The 26558-nt window shown below is 30.5% G+C and overlaps 1 protein-coding gene and 1 pseudogene across 4 annotated transcripts; both read left to right on the top strand.

Annotated features, from left to right (window-relative positions):
* Window positions 1–7654: 7654 nt before the first annotated feature.
* Window positions 7655–10329, top strand: LOC124828615 (transcription factor MTB1 pseudogene; annotated as a pseudogene).
* A 9733-nt stretch (window positions 10330–20062) lies between these two features.
* Window positions 20063–26283, top strand: LOC124828617 (protein DEFECTIVE IN MERISTEM SILENCING 3-like). Of its 4 annotated transcripts, none has more exons than XM_047301973.2 (6): window positions 20063–20265; window positions 21159–21276; window positions 21517–21703; window positions 22352–22543; window positions 23057–23377; window positions 25778–26283. In XM_047301973.2, the coding sequence occupies exons 1-6, from the start codon at window positions 20245–20247 to the stop codon at window positions 25947–25949; spliced, it is 1011 nt and encodes a 336-aa protein (XP_047157929.1). In that variant the 5' UTR covers window positions 20063–20244; the 3' UTR covers window positions 25950–26283. The 4 variants fall into 4 exon arrangements, with proteins under 4 accessions (XP_047157929.1, XP_047157928.1, XP_087947991.1 ...); XM_047301972.2 differs by having other exon boundaries at window positions 20064–20265; window positions 21475–21703; XM_088091865.1 differs by lacking the exon at window positions 20063–20265 and having other exon boundaries at window positions 20275–21276; window positions 21475–21703.
* Window positions 26284–26558: the final 275 nt, after the last annotated feature.

The following is a 26558-nucleotide window of genomic DNA, read 5'->3' as shown; positions in this document are numbered from 1 at the left end:
TATTTAAATAATAATTAAAATATTTTAAAAAAATTTATTAAAACGAAGGACGTGGCAACGTCCGTGAAGTTTTTTTCTTTTTTATTAGTTTTTAGTTTTTTAATTTATTATATTTTAAATTAATATATTAATATTATTTAATTTTTTAAAATTATTACTTAATTATTTATAAATTTATTTTGTTTTATTTAATAAAATAATTATTATTAATTTAATTTATGTATTATTATTTAAATAATAAATAAAATATTTTTAAAAAATTTATTAAAACAGATGTGCCACCACCGATGTGGCGACATTCGTGAAGTTTTCTTTTCTTTTTTAGTTTTTATCTTTTTAATTTATTATATTTTAAATTAATATATAAATATTATTTAATTTTTTTAAAATTATTACTTAATTATTTATAAATTAATTTTATTTTATAAAATAAAATTATTATTATTAATTTAATTTATGTATTATTATTTAAATAATAATTAAAATATATTTGAAAAATCTATTAAACGGATGTGTCACATCTGTTAACGGATGAACCAAATCTGTTAACGGATATGGTCACATCCGTTGAAGATTTCTTTTTTTTTTAAATAAAAACAATAAACTAAAATATAAAATATGTAAACGGATGTTAACATCCGTTGAAGGTGAAACGGATGTTGATATCCGTTTTATAACAAGGGCAAAATATGTATGGGAGGGAGCATGGGATGGTGGTGGAGGGAGCAACACTCCATGTTTAGAATCTCAAGTTTGGAATGGGCCAATTAGGTAGAAGACTTTGAGTGTTTCATCCTACACCTCCAAGATCTCATCCTGCAATTCTGAAAATTCCACTTTTAACCTTATGAAATCTCATTATTATCCTACACCTTTAACTTTATAGAAAATTTTATTTTTAACTTTAATAAATATATTTTTTTTTTCTTGTTAAAAAAATCTACACCATCTTAATAATAACTAAATTTAAAATTCAAATATTATTTAATATAATTTAATATTTTAATAATTATTAAAATATAATTTATGTTATAATAATAGTTATATTAAAAATATAAAAATAAAATAATTAAAATAAAAATCATAACAATAAAAATAAAATTACATTAAATAAAATATTTAATATATTCAAATATATAAATTAAATTAAAATATTAAATTAAATTAAATAATTATTAAAATTTAAATAAAAAATAAAATTTTAAAACAATTATTTATAAATAACAAATAAAATTATATTAAATAAAATATTTAAATATTCTAAATTATATTAAAACATTTAATTAAATTAAATAATTATTAAAATTTATATATAAAATAAAATTTTAAAAATCATTCTTTATCGAATTTGGATATCCGATTCATAAACTTATCGGATATGATAACAAATTTTTCAAAATTTTATTTTTTTAAAATTTTAATAATTATTAAATTAAATTTAAAATTTTAATATAATTTAATATATTTAAATATATGAAATATAATTTTAAGTATTATTTTTATTCTTATTTTATTTATTGTTTTTTAATTTTCTTAATAGAATTATTTTAAAAATATAAATCATATTTTATTAATTATTAAAATATAAAAAGTAATATTTTAATTTTTATTTAAGTTTAATATTTATTAAATTTTAAATAAAAAGGAAAAGTATTAACATATTTTACAGATTTTATTATATAAATAAGTTTTTTAAAATTTTCATTTTTATTTGAAATTTAATAATTATTTAATTTATTTTAATATCTATTATTATTTAATATATTTGAATATATCAAATCAAATTTATTATTATTATTATTTATTATTATTATTATTATTATTATTTTATTTTTATGTTTTTAATATAACTGTTATTATAATATAAATTATCTTTTAATAATTAATAAAATAAAAATTTATTTTAAATAATATTTAAATTTTAAATTAAATTAAATTATCATTAAGCTGGTGAAGATTATTTTTAATAGAAAAAGAAAAGAAAATGGAAAAGTATTTCTTTAAGTTAAAAATGAAAGTCTTAAAAAAGTTGGAAGTGGAAGATGTGATGTCATAAGATTAAAAATGAAATTTTTGGAAGTGCATGAAATCTTGGAGGTGTAAGATGAAACACTCCAAGACTTTTAATTGGAGCTCTACGTATTGGGCCTAATGGGTAGTTGCCTTGAAAGCCCGTCTCATTATTGGATTCATTTCTGTGCCCTAAGAGCGAACTATTTATTAAAGTAAATCTAACGAATTCAATTCTATGTAATGTTATTATTCCAAAAACATATTTATTTTTAATTTGAATATTATTTTAAAAAAATATTTAATAAAAAATAGTTTTAAAATTCAGTTTTTAGAAATTAAAAAAGTCAGATAGCATTTCTAATTAAAATAAAACAATATATTTTGCCATTCAACGTGAATACGAAAGTAGTGATAATTTTTTATTGGGAGAAAGTAGTAGTCCTTCCGTTCTACAATTATTGCAGTTTAAGCATTTCTTTTTTTTTTTTCAAAGGAACTGTATTTTTTTATTCATAATCTATTTTAAAATTAACTCTTCTCTTGTTTTCGATAAAAATAATACATTACTAAGAAAGATTGCTTTACTACAACTGTTTTAAAAAAGTAATACATTTAATTTTGTTTTTAAACAATAATTATTATGAGATAGCCATAATTATAATTAAAATAAAATTATGATGGTACTCTTGATGTTTTTCGCATATTCACCTAATATCTTTTAAAAATTTTATAAAAATAGTTTTTCTAGCATTACGCAGTAATATATATATATATATTCGAATAAATGGAGAAAAACATTGACTAAAATAGATAATAAAGAAAAAATTAATATACTTTAATAGTTATTAAAATGTAAATATATATATATATATATATATATATATATATATATATATATATATTTAGTTTAAGTAATATTATTAACACAATAGAGTATTTTTAGTGAGATTTTTTTTACTTGAAAATAACTAAATCTAGAAAGTTCTGTTATTCTAGAGATTTCAAAGAAAATTAGTATATTAGAATGGTTTGTTTAAGTTAAAAAAGACTAAACAAATATTCAATTAACATTTATCCGAAACATAATTATGTAAAAATAGAAAATATAATTTAAAAAATAGATTATGTAGATAACAAAAAATAATGAGAGACCAAAGAAATTATTTATGAAATATTTGAAGAAAAAATCATTATAAATACATAAGAAATTTGCGTAAATCTAAAAATGGAAAATACGAAACAAGAGCAATACAATTTTACCTGTTGATCTTTAGAAAGCATTGGAGAGAAGATGATGATGAGGGTATTGGAAAACAATTGATTATTGGATGACGCAGCGGTTTGCATTGCAAAGTGCGAAGGCACGCAACGTAACTTTAATGCACACGCCACTCTTGTGTTAACAATATTCTCTCTTTCTCTTTCTTTCTTATTATTTAATTCAGAGAGGTTTAAATGCACTTCACGTGCTTCATCCACTCAGGTCCGATACCCTTCACGTGCCTTTCATGAGCGGGACCACACGGCTTATCACCTTCAAAGCGGAAGATGAATGACCTAGATCGAGACACGTGGAGAGGTCTGTTTCTGAAATAGGGCACGTGGAACGCGTGTGATGTTTGGAAACGTGTTCGTCGGAAGCCTCACTGTTTGCGTGACGCTCCAGCTGGCTGGCACCGTGCACCCTTCATTTCACGCGCCACCAATGCATCTCATCTTAGTGTGTGGTGATGCAATCAAAGCCTCCAGTATCTGCCAAAATCACATGTGATTTTTTTTAACCGCTTCCCACTTGCCCAACCATGTTTCTTAAGAAAAAAACATTTTTTTTTTACTTTTTCTTGTATGATACTTCGTACTATTTTAAAAGAAAATCATTCTATATTTAAGTAAAAACTTGCAGTGCTCTTTCCAGATTCCAGTAGGTTAGACGTATTCTCAAAATTATTGATGGAATTTTATTTTATTTTTACCTGTATTCTTAAAGAGTTTACATCCATGATTCATTTAAAATCATTGGTAAAACTATTAGAATAAGCTCACATATTTAACAAGATTCTTTGATTGCTTATACGCTAATTAAACTAAATTCTAAAATCATATTAGTTTAATTTCTAACTACGTGTACAATTTCTTTACTGAAAACATCAATTTATTTCAATATTTTATATTTTTCTGGCTGAATAACTTTCTTTCTGTTAACAGAGACATAAGGGTTGGGTGAAGAAATATGTACTCCATTTTAAATAGACAACTAATAAATTATTTATTGGGCGCTGATTAATATTTTATAGTTCTAATTTATTATAAATAATTTTTTAAACAAACAAATATTTAATATTTCTATTAACAAAAAAATTCAAAGACAATAGTAATTTTTTCAACAATGAAGAAAACCCAAGGGTCAATGGGGGTCTCCATCAAGATAAACTGTTTCAGTACTTAACTCCAAAGTATACGAGAATTAAATATAAAAAGAAAAACGGCATCAACAACTTCAGTTTTGGGTCACTTTTAGCTTTTGTAGCCTTGTGTTCCACTCAAATTAGAACCGCCATGAGGTATATTGTGTTTTTATCTTACGAGTTCTAAAGAAATCGAAACGGATTCAATTTCCTAGGAATCATCTTTTGTTTAACTTTTGACATCATGGTTTGATAAATTAATGTTTTAAGGGTTTGGTTGTGTTTTTCTTTTGATTAATTAAGGTTTGCAAACAGCATGCAGCACTTGGTCAAAACCGCTTTTACTTTCTTGGTGATCACATTTGTCATTACATGGTATAATAGTAACAGACCCATCAAAGAAAGAGGAGATGAATGAAAGTTAAAAAAAAAATCGAAAGACAACAAAACCCAGTACAAGTTTTAATTGTTACAAAACTTCACAAAAATATAATATCATGGGTTGGCTTCTGACCCAATGTTAGACTATACAAAAGAACTTTTGTTAAAAGAAATAATAAACTCTTTAGTTGGATTTTACTAATGTGAGTTACACAGGTTTAGTCCTTTTTCAAGACTACATAAGAGAACTTTATTCTCATATTTTATGGATTTAATAACACCTGGAGAAATTGTCTTCCACACAAACATAGAATCTAAACCCATCAATCTCAATCTATTTTATTGGGGATAGTTAAAATAAAATATATGGTTCAAGTTTTGTTTGAATATTTGTTTTCTTTAAGGACTTGTATGAAAGAAGAAAATTAAAATTGATTTATTCTATAAATGAAAGGCAACTTATGCACGTGACCTTTCTTGCATGTTTGCAACTGTTTGTAGGCAGATATGAACAAAATAATTTGAGTTGAATTGTAAAATTAAAAATTGTACCGGATAAAAAATTATTTGTATGATGAATTAATTGAATTTTAATTAGTTTAGACAAATTCAACTGAATTATTTTCTTAATTAAATTGTACCGAAATTTGTTTTTTATTTTGAAATATAATATAATTTTAAGACATATCACAATATGATAATGATCTAGATGAGTTGGATCGGACTAAAGATCGAAACAAATTGATTTAATCTAAAATTATGATTAATCAAACCAAAGTTCAAGATGAATCAAATTTAATATAATATCGAGACATGTCATATAAGATTAAAGGTCCACATAAAGTGAATAAGATCTAAACTCTAAATTGGCGGAATTGGACCAAAGGTTGCGATAATCGATGTTAGGTCAAAATTCAGCTAAATCCATCATGACATCCACATTTGAAACTCAATTGAGTTTGTCTCGACAAAAAATCAACTGAGCTTGAATTAGTCGATCCTTACCAAAAATTGATCGAATTCGGCTGGAACAATCACAATTGAAAATCGGTCGAGATCGCAACGGTTGAAACTCAATCAAGTCAATTCCAACTGAAATTCTGTTGAGTCAACTTCGACTGAAAATCTAGCAAATTTGTTTGGGACGACCACAACTAAAACTCAGTAAAGTCGAATCTCGACCGAAATTTGGCCAAATTCAGTAGAGTCAGTCCCTGTGGAAAATTGATCGGGACTACCATGGTTGAAACTCGGTCAAGCCAATCTTGACCGAAAGTCGATCAAATTCAATCGAGTCGGTATCAAATTTTGCAAAGTCGATCACGACCAGAACTCAATTGTGTTTGTCCCTACAAAATCCGACCAAGTCAGTTTCAGCCAAAAATTAGCTGAGTCGACTCTAACTGAAAATCGACTGAATTCGATAGAATTGGCTCTAGGCAGAAATATCGACCGAATTAGGTTAATTCGGCTCCAATCGAAAATTGGTTTAATTTGCCCGAGTCAACTACCGCTAAAGTTTGGTTGAGTCGGTAACAACTAAAGTAAAGTGCAACTTTAGAGACTTTCAAACAAGTAAAGGGTATAAATGATATAGTTTTAAGTTAATGAAAGTATACTACAACTTTAGATGTTCAGTTGTTTAAAACTAAACTATTGAATGATGATGTTCTGTTTTTAGTCTAAACAATTCAGTATTTTTGGTATAATATAATATAGTTAATTGATAATTTAGTTAATTTTGTCCAATGCTATTTGTAAATAGAATAACTGAGCAATGACATGACATATAATAATGTGAAGACATTCTTATCTAGCCTTTTACATATGCTCCTTTATCCAAATATTTAGATTACACAGTGGGTTTCAAAAGTCTCAAATGAATTAGAGACAACAATAATCTAGAATATATACAAATGAATGTAAATTTCACCTTATAAGTTGATTTTATGGGATTGAATTAAACTTAAAGTTCACTTTTATTTAAAATGATATCAAAACTACGAGTTAAAGTCTTTTTTATTTTAGTAACATTTATTGTTTGTTCATAATATATAAATACATGAAAATCTCACTAAATTAATTTATAAAATTGAGTTAAACTTATAAAAAATTTTACTATTTAACATAATATCAAAATCATAAATTAGAATTCAATTTTAAAAAAACTTGTTAAGTCTATTATTTCATTTATTATATATATATATATATATATATATATATATATATATATATATATATATATATATATATATATATAAACCTGAATTGATTATATACGTGGATATATATGATAAGTTATAATTTATTTCTTTTAAAAGCTAAATTTAATTCTTTTTCATTTATTTTAAATTTTTTACAATCAATAGACTAATGACTGGAACTAAATGTGAAAGCTTAAACGTATGTCATATATTTTCTTCAAAATTAAAAATATGTTATTAATATATTCTATTTTTATTATCAATTAAATGATTTAACCTAACTTATTTTCATCTATCATTCCAATACAGTTACTTTATTTTTAATTTTTTTAAATATCAATGGTTAATAATAATGATGATCTTAAATTTAAAAATATAATTTATATATTCAAACCATTTATTTATCGCATACTTGAAAGTATCTATTTATTGTATATCTTATTATACAATAAAATGTATACTATATCATATATATACTAAAATAATATTTGCTTAATGATTCTTCTGCCGTCAAATATAAAATACATACCCGTGTTTAAATGTTTTCTTTTCAATCAAACGTGGATAAATGAATAAAAAACGTGGATAAGAAAATTTTACAATATGTTCCAATTAATTAATAATAAGAAAAAAAAGGGGAGGAGAGGACACGAGGCATGGTATGATAATTGTTGTGTACTAACTGTGGTAAAGTGAGAAAGGTAGGTTGACCTAACCATGGTTTAGCATTTTGCAGTTAGAAGTTGTAGAGGCTATAGCAGAGTGTAACCTGCATCTTTCAATTCTCTCTCTTCTCGTGGGTTTCTCCTTCTCTACCCTCGTGCCTTGCTTCCTCTTCCTTCTTCCTTTCTCCAATTTTCATTTTCCGTTACGAACCAAGCAACAAAACGCTCTTTTCTTTTCATTCGGTGGCGACATCCCTCCTTGTCTCTGCTTTTGTTTCCTTCCACTCGCAGTTTTTTCCGAATGTGTGTTTCTCCCCCACAACTTTCCTTTCTCGTCCAGTTTTGTCTCCCCTTTCCCAGCTTAGCCTCATAAGTAAATCCCACTTCCTGTTTCTATCTTTGTCTCTGTTTTTATTTTAGCTTTGGTCGGCGAAGCCCAAATCTGAAAGATCTGAGAGCACCTTCATGAGATGGAAATGGACAAACAGTTGCATTTCGGTTATTAAAGGAGGTTTGTGGTGTTGGATTAAGGGGTTGAAAACTTGAGATAATTGGTTGGTGGGTGGTAGTTTTAATTTGTTCAGGAGATGAAGGTTGACGCGGGGTCAGGGCGCGTGGCGTGGAACGAGGAGGAGAAGGCCGTTGTTGGGGCTGTTCTGGGTGGTCGAGCTCTGGAGTTCTTAACGACAAACTCGGTGTCGAATGAGAGTGTTTTAATGGCGGTTGGGAGCGACGAAGGACTTCAGAACAAGCTCTCGGATCTGGTGGAGCGTCCCAACGACTCAAATTTCAGTTGGAACTACGCGATTTTCTGGCAGCTCTCGCAGTCGAAATCCGGTGACTGGGTTCTGGGTTGGGGAGACGGGTGCTGCAGGGAGCCCAACGAGGAAGAGGAGGGTGCGGTGAGAGGAAAGCTGAGGCTTCTTCGCGTGGACGAGGAGATGGAGCAGAGGATGAGGAAGGGGGTGCTGCAGAAGCTGCACACTACTTTTGGAGGATCGGATGAGGACAATTACGCCTTTGGCCTCGACCACGTGACCGACACGGAGATGTTCTTCCTTGCTTCCATGTACTTCTCTTTCCCTCGCGGGCATGGTGGCCCAGGTAAGTGCTTCGTTTCCGGGAAGCATTTGTGGCTGAAATCTGTGCCCGATTATTGCGTGCGGTCTTCCTTGGTTAAATCTGCCGGAATTCAGACCATCGTTATGATCCCTACTGATTTGGGAGTGGTGGAGCTGGGTTCCGTGAGAGTGTTAGCGGAGAGTTTTGAACTCGTGCAGGCCGTTAAATCTGTGTTCTCCACGCAGTGTTCGCCGTACCCTGGGGTGAACGTGAGCGCCAGTGGGAATGCGGTTTATACAGGTTTGGCCATTGGGGATGGTAGTAAGGTAGATGGCGGAGTTCCAATTCCTAAGGTTTTTGCAAACGCAACTGGCAATCGGACCCATTTCAGAGAGAAACTTGCTGTTAGAAAAATGGAGGATAACAGGCCTTGGGCAGGCCATGCCCTCCCCAATGGGAATAACCTTAACAACAATCCGAATGCAATGAATGGTCTTCATGTTCCGGGTTGGGCAGTGAATTCAGGTGTCAGACAGGCTGGTCCTGTTGAGATTTTTGCTTCTAGGGGGGCATCCACGAGCAGTGTTGTAGCGGAGTTACCTAACGGTGCTAGACAGGATTTTAGGCTTGGCAACGGCTATCAACCTCAAAGGCAGGTGCAAATGCAAATTGACTTTACCGGAGCCACTTCTAGGCCCTCACATGTGAGACCTGTTGTTGGTGATTCAGAGCTTTCTGATGTTGAGGCCTCTTGCAAGGAGGAGCAAGCCAGTGTTTTGGATGAAAGGAAGCCCAGGAAGCGGGGTAGGAAGCCTGCTAATGGAAGGGAAGAACCCCTGAATCATGTGGAAGCCGAGAGACAGAGACGTGAAAAGCTCAACCAACGGTTCTATGCATTGAGATCTGTAGTCCCTAATATCTCCAAGATGGACAAAGCTTCGTTGTTGGGCGATGCCATTGCCTACATCAACGAGCTTCAGGCGAAGGTCAAAATCATGGAGGCTGAAAGAGAGAGATTTGGAAGCACCTCGAAAGATGGATCAGTTTTGGAAGCTAACTCAAGATCTGAAAATAAAAATCAAGAGAAAGAAGCTCCTGATGTGGATATTCAAGCAGCTCAAGATGAGGTAACTGTAAAGGTGAGTTGCCCTTTTGATACTCACCCTGTTTCCAAAGTAATTCAAACACTCAGAGAGGCACAAATCAGTGTTGTAGAATCAAAACTTGCTGCTGCAAATGATACTGTTTTCCACACATTTGTAATTAAGTCCCAAGGATCCGAACAACTTACAAAGGACAAGTTGATTGCTGTTTTTTCCCCACCAGAATCCAACCCATTGCAGCCATTGTCATCAGTTGAATAACAAATGAACTGCAGTTTAGCATAGGCTATAGGGATTCATACATAGAGAACAACCAATTTCTAAAGCTCTCAGAAATTTTTGTTACACCCGTATCTAAAAGTAAAAGTGGTGGGAACTAGAGTAGTAGAGTAATAGCTCCCCATTAACCATGTAGGCAGCCATTTTATGTTTTGTCTATAGTGTATACACATCAGAAATATTGTTCCTGCTATGTCAATTATTTTATTTAGTTTAACCAATCTAGTTGTTATGGGTAAAGAGTTTGTTTACATGTCTGAAATCATGTTTTTAAGGTTTTCCTTTTCACTCTTGTCCCTTGCTTAAGAGGGAAGAGTATTAGTTTTTTTTTTTTATATAATTTTTATATTGTTTATGTGTTCTTTCTTATTAGAGAGACATATAATTGTAAATTTTTTTATTGTGTATGTTTTAAGTTGTTTTTGCCTTCATAAGCATTCAAGTAAACTTTTGTTTGGAGTTTTCGTTATGCTTTATTCAGTTTCCTGAAGAGTTGTCTTTCCAATCTGCACAAGGACATACTTCCACTTATTATAATAAATAATAAGGTGAGATTACTAGTGGCAGTGTAGAGATAAGAAACTGAACATTTATGCAAAGTGAGTGGATTGTATTTTGTGGTACAAATTGCACATAATTTGTTTGATTTTGGTTCCTTCCCCTATCACTTTATCTGCAACCAAATGAGTCCGAATATTTGATGCATATGATAAGGAAGAAAAGTATTGCCATATTGGTACTGCTCTTAAATTCTTGACCGTTCCTTTGTTATTACTACCTTTCTAGGAAATTGAGGTGTCTCTAATTCATGCAGAAAGGAGCATTAGGCTAAAAGGCTATCTAGGAAAAAAAGAAAAAAAACAGGGAAGCTAAACTTGTCCTATTTATTTTATTGATATTCCAGGACAGGAAATAAAATACATGAAAACATAGGTACCGGTCTGCAAAGATAAGAATACTAGCACATAGCATAGCAGTGTGTTGAGTGGTCCTGCATCATAGGTGTCGGTGTCCCTGTCTTGAAATTTGATATTGTAGAAAATGTTCACGTGCTAAGTTACTTTTATTAATTATTAGTTCTGCAATGACAACAATCATGTGGTGCATGTGTTGCCTTTCTAAAGGGATTGAAAATCGCAACTTGGAAAAAATAAAAAATAAAGGAAAATTGATTATAAAAAGAACAGTTATGTGACAAAACACAGTGAATAAACCCATTCGTGTTTCTTTCCAAGATTTGTACATAGACAGTAGCTTAAAAAGTGTTTATATTAATCATTTTGTTTTTAATTTTATTTTATTTTTTTTAAAAAAAAAACATCGATTGGCTAGCTACTTCAAATAGAGATAATAGAGATATCAAACTATCAAAGACTTCAAATAGAGATAATAGAGATATCAAACTATCAAAATGGATTGAAACTTATAAAGAGATATCAAACAATCAAAATGGATTGAAACTTATGAGATTTTACGGTTATTTAATTGGAAAATGACACTTGAACAACCATTTTTGACAACATTTAGACACGCGCACACGTGTCAAAATCTGAGTGGTCCATTTTCATTTAATTTTTCCAACTGGACCACTCAGATTTTGACACGTGTGCGCGTGTCTAAATGTTGTCAAAAATGGTTGTTCAAGTATCATTTTCCTATTTAATTTGTGAATTAGGTGGAACTGAAGAAATACTATCCCATAATTTACAAACAAGAATCATTTTCTTATTTTTATATCTTTTCCCACAAATTTATTATTATAATTATTTAAACATTGATACTTTTATTTTTTGAATATTAAAATATTATTCAATAATATTTATATAATTTAAATATTTGATATCAAATAAGTGCACATTATATTTTCAACTAATGTTGTTATAATAAAGTTTCATGAAATATTACTATAAAAATTAAAATTAGTTAATATATTTTTATTGTACTACAATATAAAATATTTTTTATATTAACATTATAAGATATTTCTTTTTTGTAATTTTTAAAAAATATAATTCTGCAAAAGTTATGAATTATTATTCCATTGTTAAATGCTTTTTTACCAAAAAAAGTTTGTTTTGAAATTTTTTTTGTAACAAATCTAAATAAAAATTACAAACAAACAAATAACTAAAATACTTATACTAATCCAATTTAATTTAGTTACATTGGTGGACAAACACAGTAGTCCAAGAAACAAATGTAACTTAGACTGTTTTTAGAATCATCTCTCCCATCATCCACAAGTGCATGTATAAATATACATACTATAATTATATCAAAATTGGTGAAAATTAAACAAGCAGATGCACATTTATAATTGGATAGATGATATAATAAAAATTTCACCTTACTTTTCATATATCTAATTCAATGTCCACTTGAAGAAGATACCAAAGTTAATTATCCTTATTAAGAGATAACATGACAATAAACAAAACATTCCTTATACACTTTTCAAAATTTTCCATAAAAATTTCTAATAATTAAAGTATCAAACCCTACATCAATATCATCTTCTCTTAGCAAAACATTCTCAAAGAAAATATTATTACATCTAGAACTACCTCGTATCAACAATCTAAATGACTGCGCTTGATTCTCACGTTGTTATCTTCTCGTGTTGTATTAAGCTAAATAAAAATAGCCTAGTTATCTTTTAGATTTGAAAGAGTTAAAGAAAGAATAAAGTGTTTAAAGATCTCTATTATCTACTTCTTTACAAGCTCTTTTTTTCTTTTAAACCGAATCAAACCTTTAGTTTAATAAAGAAAAATAATAATGGATAACCTTCGTTTGCAATGATATAAATCGTCATTTAATTATTCTTTATCTATTTAAAATTTATATTTATCAACATTTTAGGCCCTAAATATATTTATTATTCTGGATATGTATTCACGTTTTTATTTATATTTATTATGAATTTTGGCTACAAATATTTATGTGGATATGAATATTTTTTATTAAGTTAAGAAATGGGTGCTTTCTCTTTAAGTTTTTTTTTTTACGTTAATAAAACTTAGATAAGTAAACAACATAATATAATTTTTTACGTTAAAAAAAAATATAACTTTGAAAGATAAAATATTACAGTACCATATCATTTATTTTCCTCTTCAATAGTTTATAATCTTTTACAGGATTATTATTTTTTAAAAAGTATAAATAATTTTAATCTGCATTGAAATAATATTGTTAAAAGTTTTATGCTGAAGTAAGAGTTAAAAATAAACCTTGTTAATAAGTTAAACTTACACATATTATTTTAGCATTTACATCTTCAATTTTGTAATAGATATTTAATCTGTATCAATTTAGTTTATTATTGGAAAACAAATTAAATGTTGAATACTCCTACTAACAGTATCTGTTGAGATACAAAATTCTCATGTATTTTTTTTAAGAAACAGAGTGCTGTCTCCAAATCTTGTCGGTAATCACATGAGATATATAGAAGGAGACAACTCAAGTGTAGCCACCCAAGTCGTCAACTTTGTCACAATAACATGTTTTACTGCTACTGCATCAGAGTTGTAAATCTCTGATTTTCTTTTGTCTTTTGAGAGTAAATCCAGCCCTTCAAAATCTAAGAGGGTTTAGAATAAGAATGAAAGTGGCCATATGAACATTTTGCAGACACATGACTTCACTAATAAGATAGTAATGAGCAGTTGCAGCCATTTACAAAGAGCTTATATTCTGGATTTGGTGTGTCGAATGTTATTTCTTTGGCCGTTCATGTATCTATGTCCCATTAAAATTTCTCTAGTTTCCTAAAAATAAGTTTTTCAATCATCATACATACCAGAGATATTAATGTCTCCTTTGAAGTGTAAAATTCCGTTTTGATTTTGTCTTTTAAGTTTAAGAGAGTATCTTAGATAATGGAAAGATAAATGAGTATTTAAACTGTGAATTCAATTCTTAATCACCATGAGATATTAATGTCTCCTTTGAAGTGTAAAATTCCGTTTTGATTTTGTCTTTTAAGTTTAAGAGAGTATCTTAGATAATGGAAAGATAAATGAGTATTTAAACTGTGAATTCAATTCTTAATCACCATGAGATTATTGGGCGTGGTCGAAAAATTCTATACTGTCAATTATGCAGGATCACTAAATATGCTAACTGTGAGATTAGCATAACCAGAGTATTGATACAATTGTGGGCTTGGAAAATATTTTTCTTCCTTATACCTGTTGTGTTGATCTTCTAGTGTCAATGACTGTTTTTCTATTTAGACATGTCATTGCCATATAATATAATTAACTTTGGTAGCAACACCTATCTTCTATCCTCTCACATATCTGATATATATTTTAACAAACTTTTAGCATGTCATATTTCAGTATTTTTCTCTCTATATATATATTTACAATTAGAGTCATCAAAAGGGTTATAGTAATACAGAAAAAATATAAATTGTAAGTTTAATACTCGTATATGACATTTCACTCATTAATATAAAACAAGAAGTAGGAGACAAACTTTACTAACTATTTATGATTAATGAGTAACACTGCAAGTTTAACACATATACATACGTGCAGTTGAAACTGGAATACATATATTATCATAATAAACACTTTGCATATAAAATGTAACTGGTCCTAGGAACAAGACATGGGGAGCCGAAACATGCATAGTAACCTGAAAAAAGAGAAAATACGAGGAAATAAGGATCGAAAGGCTGAAGTTGGTGGTTGCCCATACCTCAAGTGGCAGCAACATAGCCTTTATTCGAGTTTGGATGATGATTCTAATCTTGAATGTTTAAAGCATCCTTGTCCTTTCTCTTTGGGGGTTGTGAAGGATTAGGGTGTGGATGGGATGTGGGGTTGGTTTTGTGTAATAAAATCTGATGTAGCAAACATGCCATGTGTGGTGGTGGTCACTGCGATGGCCACTTATAAATATATATCCTTTTTTCTGCATGCATATCCACATTAAAAGCAAAGTGTGGGATCCATATCCATCCAAAAATAAAGATATCAACTCAGAAAAAAACTGTTTGATTCCATAAGAGGAAGGAAAGTGGGTATGATTGACTTGATTAGCTCCTTCACAAAACCACACGTTAGGCTGTCCCATCCAGTTTCTTTTGCTTCCATGGTTGCTTCAAATTCAATGGTGAATGCATGTCTCTACCACTGCTTTATATAATCAAAATCAAAATAATCCTCACTACTATGACGAGTTAAACGAGGAACATACTCACATGTGTTTCTTAATTTTCATCCTTTTTATTTTTCGGATAGCTACCACCTAACTTAGCCCACTCCTTCCTTCATCTTCTTTTTGTTACTATCTCTCAAAAAAGTCTGTTGTGTAGGAGAAATATCATTGTCAAAATTCTCTAAAATCTTCATAATTGCAGATATTTTCAAGGCACCAAACAACTTGTAAAGTTTCACAATCAACTTCTATGAAAAGCAATTAGACAAGCAGGGTCTTGTTTGGTTTTAAACAGGAAAGCAATTTTGTAGAAATTAATTAAACATCAACTTAAATATCAAGAAAATAATTTTTAATAATAATAAAAAAGTCTTAAGGGATTTTCTTCCTGCATCCTGATGTTTTCGTGAAATGATTTTGCTACTCCTTTCGATAAAATACGGAAAAAATCTTACACAGTCGTTTTCTATTATTTTCAACAGGGGTTAGAAACTATGGGGTGAAGGATGAAAACACGAGGGTGCAGGAAGAAAATATAGGGTGTAAGAAAATATTTCCCAAGTCTAATGAACTATGGCAAGTAAAACTACACCTTGTATGGTTCAATTGGGGCATTTTTCTACTACACCTCCATATGCTTGTTCTTGCACCCCACATAAAAGAACTTTTCCATTTTATCCTTTTTGGATTACTTTGAAGTTAAAAGAAGTTTCTAGATTATATAATTTTTAAATTTTTTAGATTGCATAATTTAAAAACTAAAAATATTTAAGAAAAAAAATTATTCTAAATTACTTAATCTAAAAGTCATTTGACTTTTATGAATTAAACAATTTAGAAGTTACTTTTTGTTTCCAAAATACTTTTTAAAGAAAAAAGTGACTTCCAAATCTTTGACTTTGAGATTTTTTTAATCTAAAAAAGATAAAATAATAATATTTTATATGAGGTTGCAGGAGGAAATATACAGAGGTGCAGGAAGAAGCTGCCATCAATTGGACGATGAAGCCAACAAGCCCAAATATATATTTTGTTACTAAAAGAACGATGGGTGTTACTCCCTCCACCACCACAACTTGCTTCCTCCACCATCCCATTCCCCTTTTATCCTTTTTTTTTTATTTTTTCATTCCTAGTTTACCTTTATTAAAATTTTAGGGTTAATATTATTTAAAATCTCACGTGGGCATTTATTCTCTTTATCATTCTTCTCTCTTTTTCTTTATTATTTTTCCCAGTTGTCTCTTACATTCCACTACCCTTGGGTTGTCTCTCATGTTTCACTTCTTCTTCTCTTTTATAGAACTGTGACATGAGAGTGTGATGGTCTTTGTGTTTAGTGAGATTGAAAGTGGGGAAAACAATTCATCTTCAGCCGTGAGTGTGGTGGTGCTTCAAGGTGCTGTCAGAGACATGAGAGGTTCAGAGGCGTCGAGGTGCGTAATAAAACCCTAAAATATAAACCGAATAATCTTTAAACGGATGTGAGCATCCGTCAACGGATGTGAGCATCCGTCAACGGATGTGAGCATCCGTCAACGGATGTGAGCATCCGTCAACGGATGTGAGCATCCGTCAACGGATGTCAACATCCGTTTAAGGGAAAACGGATGTGAACATCCGTCGACGGATATCAACATCCGTTTCAGATCCAAATGGATACCCGACATCCGTTTTTGGCCTGGTTATCTTCTTCCTTTCTCCCAACACACGCACACTGCAAAAAAAACGCAAAGCAGAGCACAACACAGAACACAACACAGAGATATATGCATTGCATTTAAAAAAAAAATATCATCACTGACCTTGTGAGAAAAAATGGAAGATGAGAAACGAGTGTGATGGAGTTTGGATGAGAATCTGGGAGGGTTGGGAGGTGGGTGAGAAGGGGTAAAAAGATAGATTTTAGGGTTAAAGTAAATAATTAGGATTAAAAAATAAAAAGGTTATTTGTTTAATTATAAAAGATTATTTTTGTAATTCAAAAAATATGTAATAAAATTGGGGAGGTGGAGGGAGAAAATGTGATGGTGAAGGGAGTAACACCCAAGAACGATTTGGTGATTTTTTCGCCAATAACCCTATTGCTATAAACCACAAGTGTCAGAAATATCTTCCTTAACACATTTTTAAATATTTTTATTAATTGAAATTTTAAAATAATAAATTTTTATGTCTTGCATCATGATTTTCCCCATAATTTATAGCTTTCAATAATTAACAGTTATTAATATTTTGGAAAATAAACTATCATAGCCCATCTCACTATATATTTTGTTTGGATAAATTCAACATTTACAAATTGGGTGTTACTCCCTCCACCCCCACACGTCTCTTCCTCCACCTCCCCAATTTTCTAAAATGCCAATTATATCCTTCTAAAATGACAATTATATCCTCAAAAGTTAAAATTTTTTATTTTTATTATTTTAATATTTTAATTTATTTAAAACTTCTGATTTACTTCCCTCTGCACCTCTTCCTCTCTTCCATTTTCGTTTACCTTTCTCTCTTCCGTTAAGCTTCTTCTCCACCTATAACAAATTCATATTTTAACAAATTCATATTTTAACAAAATTATTACGTTTAAAAACTAACCATATATAACATTTAAAATTATAAATTTAAATATAAATTACTGTAAATAAAATAAACAAATAAAATAAAAACGAAACGTAAAAGGAACACTGCCTCGGATGACATCCTTCAACGGATGTCAACATCCGTTGAAGGCAAAACGGATGTCGACATCCGTTTTGCCTTAAACGGATGTCGACATCCGTTTTGCCTTAAACGGATGTTGACATCCGTTGAAGGATGTCATCCGTCCATAGGCAGTGTTCCTTTTACGTTTCGTTTTTTATTTTACTACGTTTTGCGGCTCATGCAAGGATTATAGGCTTGGATATTAAAAGGATTATTGGAAGTATGGGAAGGATTTAGGGTTTAGGATTATTGGAAGGATTATGACTACGTACCTGGAGAGGAACCACGACAAGGACACTACACCATAAACGCACTGCACCACGTACTGCACCGAGAACAAGAAGAAGATTGTTTGATAATTCTTTTCACGATCACCAAGCTTTGTAGAAAAATATTTTACTCATACAAGAAACTACGTAGGTTATCAGTGAAATATGTTATAAATGAATAAAATTAAAAAACAACAATTTTAAAAATAAAATTTTACTGAGGGGCAAAATAGTAAAGGAAAGGTGGAGGAAGGGGCAAAATAGTAAAGGGGAGGTGGAGGAAGAGATGTGTGGGGGTGGAGGGAGCAACACCCTTACAAATTTATAAAAAGGCTTCATGATTACATCTTAATTTTTGTTTTGAAATCTATTTGAAAAAAAAAATCAATAACAACTTTTTAAATAAAAATAATAAATTTGACATTCTTTAAATTAGAATTAGCTTATTCATTTGAACAAAATAATATAAATTATGTATGTATATTTTTTGATACACTCTATTTTGGTTTATATATTTTTTTCGTGTGAGAGAAGAGAAGAGAGAGAGAGAGAGAGAGAGAGAGAGAGAGAGAGAGAGAGAGAGAGAGAGAGAGAGAGAGAGAGAGAGAGAGAGAGAGAGAGAGAGAGAGAGAGAGAGAGAGAGAGAGAGAGAGAGAGAGAGAGAGAGAGAGAGAGAGAGAGAGAGAGAGAGAGAGAGAGAGAGAGAGAGAGAGAGAGAGAGAGAGAGAGAGAGAGAGAGAGAGAGAGAGAGAGAGAGAGAGAGAGAGAGAGAGAGAGAGAGAGAGAGAGAGAGAGAGAGAGAGAGAGAGAGAGAGAGAGAGAGAGAGAGAGAGAGAGAGAGAGAGAGAGAGAGAGAGAGAGAGAGAGAGAGAGAGAGAGAGAGAGAGAGAGAGAGAGAGAGAGAGAGAGAGAGAGTTTGGTTTAAATATCACTTAAGTAACATTTTAAATGTAAAACTGTTGATAAAAATATCACTAAACTGAGTTACGACAGAAATAGAATTTTTAAGAATCTTGAGTTTTTTTATGTTTTTATGTTTGATGCACTTGAAGAAGCTTGGAATGACCTAAGCTCCAACACCACTTGTTGAAAAGCTATGAACCTTAAATTTTTGGTTAAGTTGGCTTTTGTCTTTCGTGAGGCTATATGTTTAGGTGTAGAAAGATTATGAATGCTTATTTTGAAATTAGGTCCTATTTGTGGTTGAGTATAAGGTTGAATGGAGATAAGTTAAATACTTTTTTCTCATATTATCATGATTATTTTTATAAATTTTATTCAATTATTTTGAATAATTTTACTTTTATCATATTCAAAAAAAATAAATAAATGTATTTTGAAGTAATATTTATTATTCCTGTCATATATTTATATGGACTCTGATATTAATAACTTTTCATAATCAATTTTTTTATAACAGTGTCATTATTTTATTAGTATATTTGAATTTATAGTTAAAAAATATTAATAACAAGTTGCTAAAAAAAGCAGTTAAAAATATATATTTTTATTTATATTCATTTACTTTTGTCAACGGCTAATCTTAATTATCCCACGTCATTTATTATTATACAATGTATCACTGTTAAATGTAGTGGTTGTTTATTTAACAGAAATTAGAAGAAAAAAATTAAACAATAGTATAAAATTAAAAGAGATATCATTATAATAATGAGAAAAATGTCATTTAATTTTAAAAAGTAAATGAAAATGTTGGCAGGCGCAACAAATATTAAAGATTTGGAGCGATAAAACCTTGGATTCGGAACTGTGTTGTGTGAAGTATTTAAAGCATCAGACGTAGGGTTCAGATGTCAGAGAACTTTAACAAAATGACGAAAGTACCACTGCTGACTGCTATGTTTTGGTTTTGTATTTTGGTATTTAACGATTGAAAATAGCAAAGTTTGGGAATTTGACTTGAAAGAAAGCAGAGCAGAAACACAGAGATAGTCATCAAAACACAACAACAAGGTTCCATAATGTCTCAGCTTAACCACACGGTGAGGTTCTCTTTCGTACCATTCTACCTTTGCTGCTATGCAATATCTTATGCTGTAATTTTTCTGTTATTTGCATGAGCTAAATCTTAACATGGACGAAGCTAATGTGAAAGTTTAAAACTTCCTACGAAGGTTAATTTTTTGCCATTAAAAGGATGTGCAGCAAGCTCAGAATTTATTGTTCAGGTCCAGCACAATTTGGAGTTTAGTCCATTTTAGTCCTCAATTTTTAAATCATAGGTTGAGATTCTTTAAATTCCTGCATAATGAGGGATTTTGGGAGACCCAATTTCGGTTTGTACGAATGGCGGTTATCGGTTCTTCGCGATCTATTGAATTATAAGAGAACTCTGTGTGAATAGATCCTACTTAACTCACTGCAATTACGGCGCATAGACTCCAAAAACCTTGAGGTTGTGGGCTGTTCATCCACAATTACAGTTGTGAAAAGTTCTAAAAATGTTGAGGTTAATTGTCTGCAACTATGGATGTGAAAACTCTGAAAGGTACAGTTTTTATAAGTACTGCTTTTTGAAACCTTTTGTTGGTGATACAAATCATGATTTGATATGGGGGCATGGCTCTTCTATTGATTGAAGTAAACCAAGATACTTGATCCCAGTTAAGGATATACTAGGGTTTGTACCATTTTTTTATGAACGACATCTTTTACAGTTTATTGCAGCCAAAACCCTTTCATTGCAGCAGGACCTGCATTCTGTTACTAAAAGTCCCATGAAGAACCCGTCACTGAATATAATCTTTTTTGAGAATCTGCAGTGGTTGAACCAAGTGATGTTGATGACTTCATGTTAATATTACTATGTAGCTTAAATGTTTTAATTGTTCTGGTGCTTAATATTTTTCCACGTGATTTTCTTTTGCTGTTTCAGCTGAATCTAAACGATGACATCAGAGAGAGATCTAAGATTATCAAACAGCACGAAGATAACCTTAAGTTTATTAATTCTCAATCAAACCAGTTAGCTGAATCAATATTGGACTTGCAAGGTATGTCTGGAAATCTATTCTGGTTTTTATTTTACTTGTTTCCCTAGGGAAAAGTAGGGGATATGTGGGGAGTAATTAGAGTTTTAAATAAAGTGCTCAGTTTAATACTGCATCGTATCATTACTCTTGAGAGACCCACTTTAATGAAGTTTTTCGAATTTAACTCACTCCAATGCTTTTTGCTAATGAAATTTTTAGTGAGACTTGCAAAGTACCATTCAAATAATGTAATTACATTAGATAGTGGAAATGGTGCCTTTCATACCGAAGAGGAAACAATGGAACAGATCTTGAAGAAAGAAAACTCTGCTGCTGCTGTATTTAGTTGGCTAAAAAGTAATGCTCAGACATCGGGTTTAACATTAACAAAGGACATTGTGGGAGTTGTTGCAACCCTCGGCAAAGTTGAGAGTGATAATCTTAGCAGGTTAATATAATTTATTTCATTTTATTTTAAAATTTTTAACACCCATCTGTTTACAACAAACAATATTGTTAGAAGTCTCAAATCGACTAGAGATACGGCCAAATTATAATATATAAGTGGGTGCAAACCTCACCCTACAAACCGGTTTTGTGGGGTTGAGTTAGGCTTAAAGTCCACTTCTTAATATGGTGTCAGAGTCATGTTTAGAGCCTTTTCTAATGAGAACTATGTGGGCATTGGTTTTGTGGGGTTGAGTTAAGCTTTAAATCCACTTCTCAATATGGTATCAGAGCAATGATTGAAGTCTATCTTAACGAGATCTATGTAGGCATTCTGTTCCACCCGTTGTCGGGTCACTATCGAACCACCCATTAATTCTACTTTGACGCTCGAGATGTATATAACTCAGCATGAAGAGGGTGTATTGGTTTTGTGGGGTTGAGTTAGGCTTAAAAACCACTTTCTAATAAATATCTCTTGTAGTCTTGTTTAATTTTCAGATTTTAGAACATGAGTCTCGTTGTTCTTTAAATACAGTCATTAATACTGATATGAAATTTCCAAGCACATGGGTACTGGTGTGAATCTTAGAACTAGAGAAAGAAGCATCTATTTAACTAAAAAACTTTCGATTTTGTCTAAATACAGGATCCTTTCTGAGTTTTTGGGCTTGGAGACAATGCTTGCGATTGTCTGCAGTTCCTATGAAGGCATTAATGCACTGGAGAAGTATGATAATGAGGGCTTGATAAACTGTAATGCTGGATTGTATGGCATAGGGTCTTCAATTGGGAAGAGAATTAATGGCAGGTTTTCTGTCATATCTCTTGCAGATTTAAGGCAAGTTTGACAAATATGTAAATTTAGCTTCTCTTGTGACATTTTTTTAGCAGCATAGGTTCATATAAAGGGAGACAGACATAAAGATCCTATTTATGATTAATTTTGTGTGGCATGTGCAAGGTCTTTTTGTCTGTTATTCTCTTAATAATATGTGAAAAACTCAGTTTCCAACTCTATACATTCATAGGGGATATAGAATTGGCTTGGTGGTAAAAGTAGAAGGAAAGGAAGAATATCCGCAAATAAAATCTAGCATTAAAAAGTGACTTTTACCTTGAAAAACAAAAATCTCTACATGCATAATTTAGAAGGAATGTGAACCTCTTTACTCATGACAACTTTTTTTAACAATTTTTTGATACTATTTTATTGGTCCGTGTATATTTAAAATAAACCAATTAGAAGCTATTACATAGGTTGCTGTAAAAAAATTGTCAAAATAAGTTGTTAAAAAGACATTTTCCTTTGCTCATACCTTTTAAAGCAATGTTGTGGTTGTTGTTATTGCAGACCCTTTGTTGGAGGGTTGGTAGCTGATGATCCAGAAAAGAAGTTGGCTCTTCCAAAGCCAAGATTACCTAATGGGGAGTGCCCAGCTGGGTTTGTGGATTATGCAGTAAACATGATCCATTTGGACTCAAAACATTTATCTTTTGTTACTGAGATTGGGTATGGTCTTAGAGAGACACTATTTTATGGACTTTTTTCTCGCCTACAAATATATAAAACCCGGAAAGAAATGCTGCTTGCTCTCCCATGCATTCATGAAGGAGCTTTGTCATTGGATGGTGGGATGATTAAGAGAAGTGGCATGTTTGCTCTTGGTAGCAGGTCAGTGTCAAATTAAGCTTCCCCTTTCTTTTACATCTTTGATTTAGATGATTGTCCTTTTATTTTATACCCTTCTTATGATAGTTAATATTACTTTTTGGTTTAAGATAAATATTTCTATAGTTCAATTTTGCTCATTTCAATAACCTAGAAGAATTTGATTTTGTTAGATTATCAATCACACAAATCAATAATTAATTAGCAATAAACCTTTCCATAAACAGAGCAGTTCTCAATCCCCTTTAGAACAAAAAACATCCATTTTATAATAGAAAACGGAAGCGTACTTAGATTGACAAGGAACAATTAATGAATAACGAATATTGGTATAGATCTTTCCTCTATAAAGCACCTTAGGTTTCCTCCTCTGGATTTTCTAGGAGATGAAGAGAAAGAAAGGAATGATAAACATTCTCATAGACAAGGATTATGACTCTTTTATATAACCTCTTTCAGTTCATTTTCCTTAAGTTTTAATATTTTAATTTGTCTCATCAACAATAATCTTTTCTTGACATATACGTTCTTAACCACAATTAATTAATTATATCATTTCATAAATTGACTAATAAAATATAATTTCCTTAACTCATTTAATGATTTGTTATATATATATATATATATATATATACATGAACCAAATTCCTAACATATTTAACAAATACTTCATCCAATTGATTTATATACCCACAGTATGTGCTCATCAGTATGCTTTACACATTAGTTTTTTTATATGCTAAAAAAAGGAATTAAATGTGTTTTTAAGTCTCTAATTTGGATACAAAATTAAAATTCATTTTTGTTCCAAACTTTAAAAATGAACTAATATAATCTATTAATGCAAATTTTTCTTTACATGTTAAACGGTGTTTTTAGGTTGGCATTTGAGGTAGAACATGATAAATTGTATATACAACTTAAATCCTAGCCTAGAATATCATTTAACACCTAAAAAAGTTAACATTATTGTGTTAAAACGACTATATTCAATAAGTTTTAAAGTTTGGTAACCAAAAAGTACTTAAATTTGAGACAGAAGAAATTCAATTTTGAAATTCAATTTTGTGTCTGTTTAGGGACTAAAATCAAATTTATCTCAAGAAAAAATCACACCAGTTTTTAAATGTTCTACTTGATGAAAAATGTTTTTTTTCCTAATATATTATGAGCCATATTTGGCAAAACTAGATGGTAGTTAAAAAATTTTCAAGTTAGCATACTAAAATATAAGTATTTGACGAAATTATTAGTTAAACGAGCTTATAAAAGTAAATTACATATTTGGACATGTTTGTATGATATTTGAGATAAAATTTTATTTTTAATGGTAAAATATATTTTGAGGGTGGTTCTAGTTTTAATTTTAAATTATTTTTAAACCGGTATAATATTTTAATTTGTAGATAAATTATTTGTTATATATTTATTGTTTTCAATTGTCAATATTTTTCATATTGTCTATTTATCATTGAACTCATACTATATCTTGCAGTATTTATGTTCAAAGCTTAAATAAAGTAAAAATAGAGTTAAAATGCATAGTGTAATACGAAAGATATCTAAAAATATACCATCTTTCAATTTTGATGTGTTGAACTACAATCCTGAAATAGTAAAAGAATATTTTAACTGATATAAAACTTGAAATAAATCATATATTACAAAAGTATCTTGGTGATAATAATAAGCTTATTGTCTATCATTGTAACGATTCCAAATAAGAAACTTTTACCATGTAATAAGAATTAAAAATAATAAAATCATGTCTTATATAGGAAAATTTTAAAAAGGAGATTTAATAAATGTTTAAAGGGCAAACTGGGAATAAATGTTGAAAATTTGAAACGAGCGTTTTAAAGAACGTACTTCTGATTAGTAACGTGCATTAAAAGAACTTACTTATGGTTGGCAACGTGCAAAAGAAAAAAGTTATTTGTAACGGCGTTTAAAAAATGCTACAAACTACTGAAAAAAAGTGTGTACCAAGTACTAGTTTTGTAGAGAGTCATTCAAACTTTTCAACTTGTAAAAAAAAGGAGAAACTAACTCAAATGGACATAACCACGCATATGTCAATGGATCGGCAATTGACAGTTTTAATTGGGGAACTGCTATGATTACCAAATGGATAAGTTTCGAGGGGAAAGGATGTAATTTTTATTTTTAAATTTAGAAGGAAAGCTGTACCAAATAGCAGGCAATAATCCCCAAACCAATGCTTGCAGCTAGAACTACTTTATTAAGACTTTCATTTTTTCCTCATCTGACTTATAATATGACCAATTTATTTCTTTTCTTGGTTAAAGCACTCTTTTCTTTCTCTTGCTTTCATCTCACTTTGGATATATATTTTTTTTGGCTTTATCATGAATGACGTTTCACACAACACTCCTGCTGCAGGAAAGATGTAGAAGTGAAGTTTCCTTTAATTTCTGGAGGATCTGGTGTACCTCCAAACTACATTGAAACTGAAGAGGCAGTGAGGAAGCTGAATTGGGAAACATCTAAACTTAGTGCAGATAAGCACAGAGAGCAGCAATTATTAGATTACAGAAAAGGGAATCTTCAGTAGGCGAACCTGAAAAGTTATTTTGCAGGACATGTTAACAACTAATTAACCACATTTAATTGTGTATCAGCTGCTAATTTTGTGGACCTTAGTTCACTAGGAATATGCCAAAAAAGGAACTGGATATATGCATAAATAGACACGACACAGTGAACTTCTTTTTGTAACCTAAAGTAGCTATGCTTGCTTATATCTGATTCGTAATTTCAGTCAGGAGAAACCTTAGATAGTTTAGCTTCTATATTTCAATGATGCAACTTGCTGAGCACTTCTACTTGGAAATTGAATGTTACATGAACACATCCGAATTCTTATATGCACAAGTCTTATCTTCCAATTCCAAATTGTTTTCTGATTAATATGATGCCACATGTGGGACTTTCTTTCAATTTTGCTCCTGCGAACGACCAACAGGTGTTTTCAAAATGAGACTCTGTTGATGTAGTCATTAGACTTTTGGTGCACAGCAAAACGTCACACAAAATGGTTCTCCAAAAAAATAATCTACATCACCTTTACCCACAATTTATGTTTCACTTAAATCATCTATCTTCAATCCTAATATTGCTATCATCATTCTAGACCTTTTACTCTTTGGTGCAGCTCAGTTGA

Source organism: Vigna umbellata, chromosome 5, assembly GCF_029865625.1.
Source record: "Vigna umbellata cultivar VRB3 chromosome 5, Vumbellata_1.0, whole genome shotgun sequence".
In the NCBI taxonomy this organism is placed as follows: Eukaryota; Viridiplantae; Streptophyta; class Magnoliopsida; order Fabales; family Fabaceae; genus Vigna; species Vigna umbellata.
Note: the sequence above shows the minus strand (reverse complement) of the source record. Positions and strands in the feature narration are given on the sequence as shown.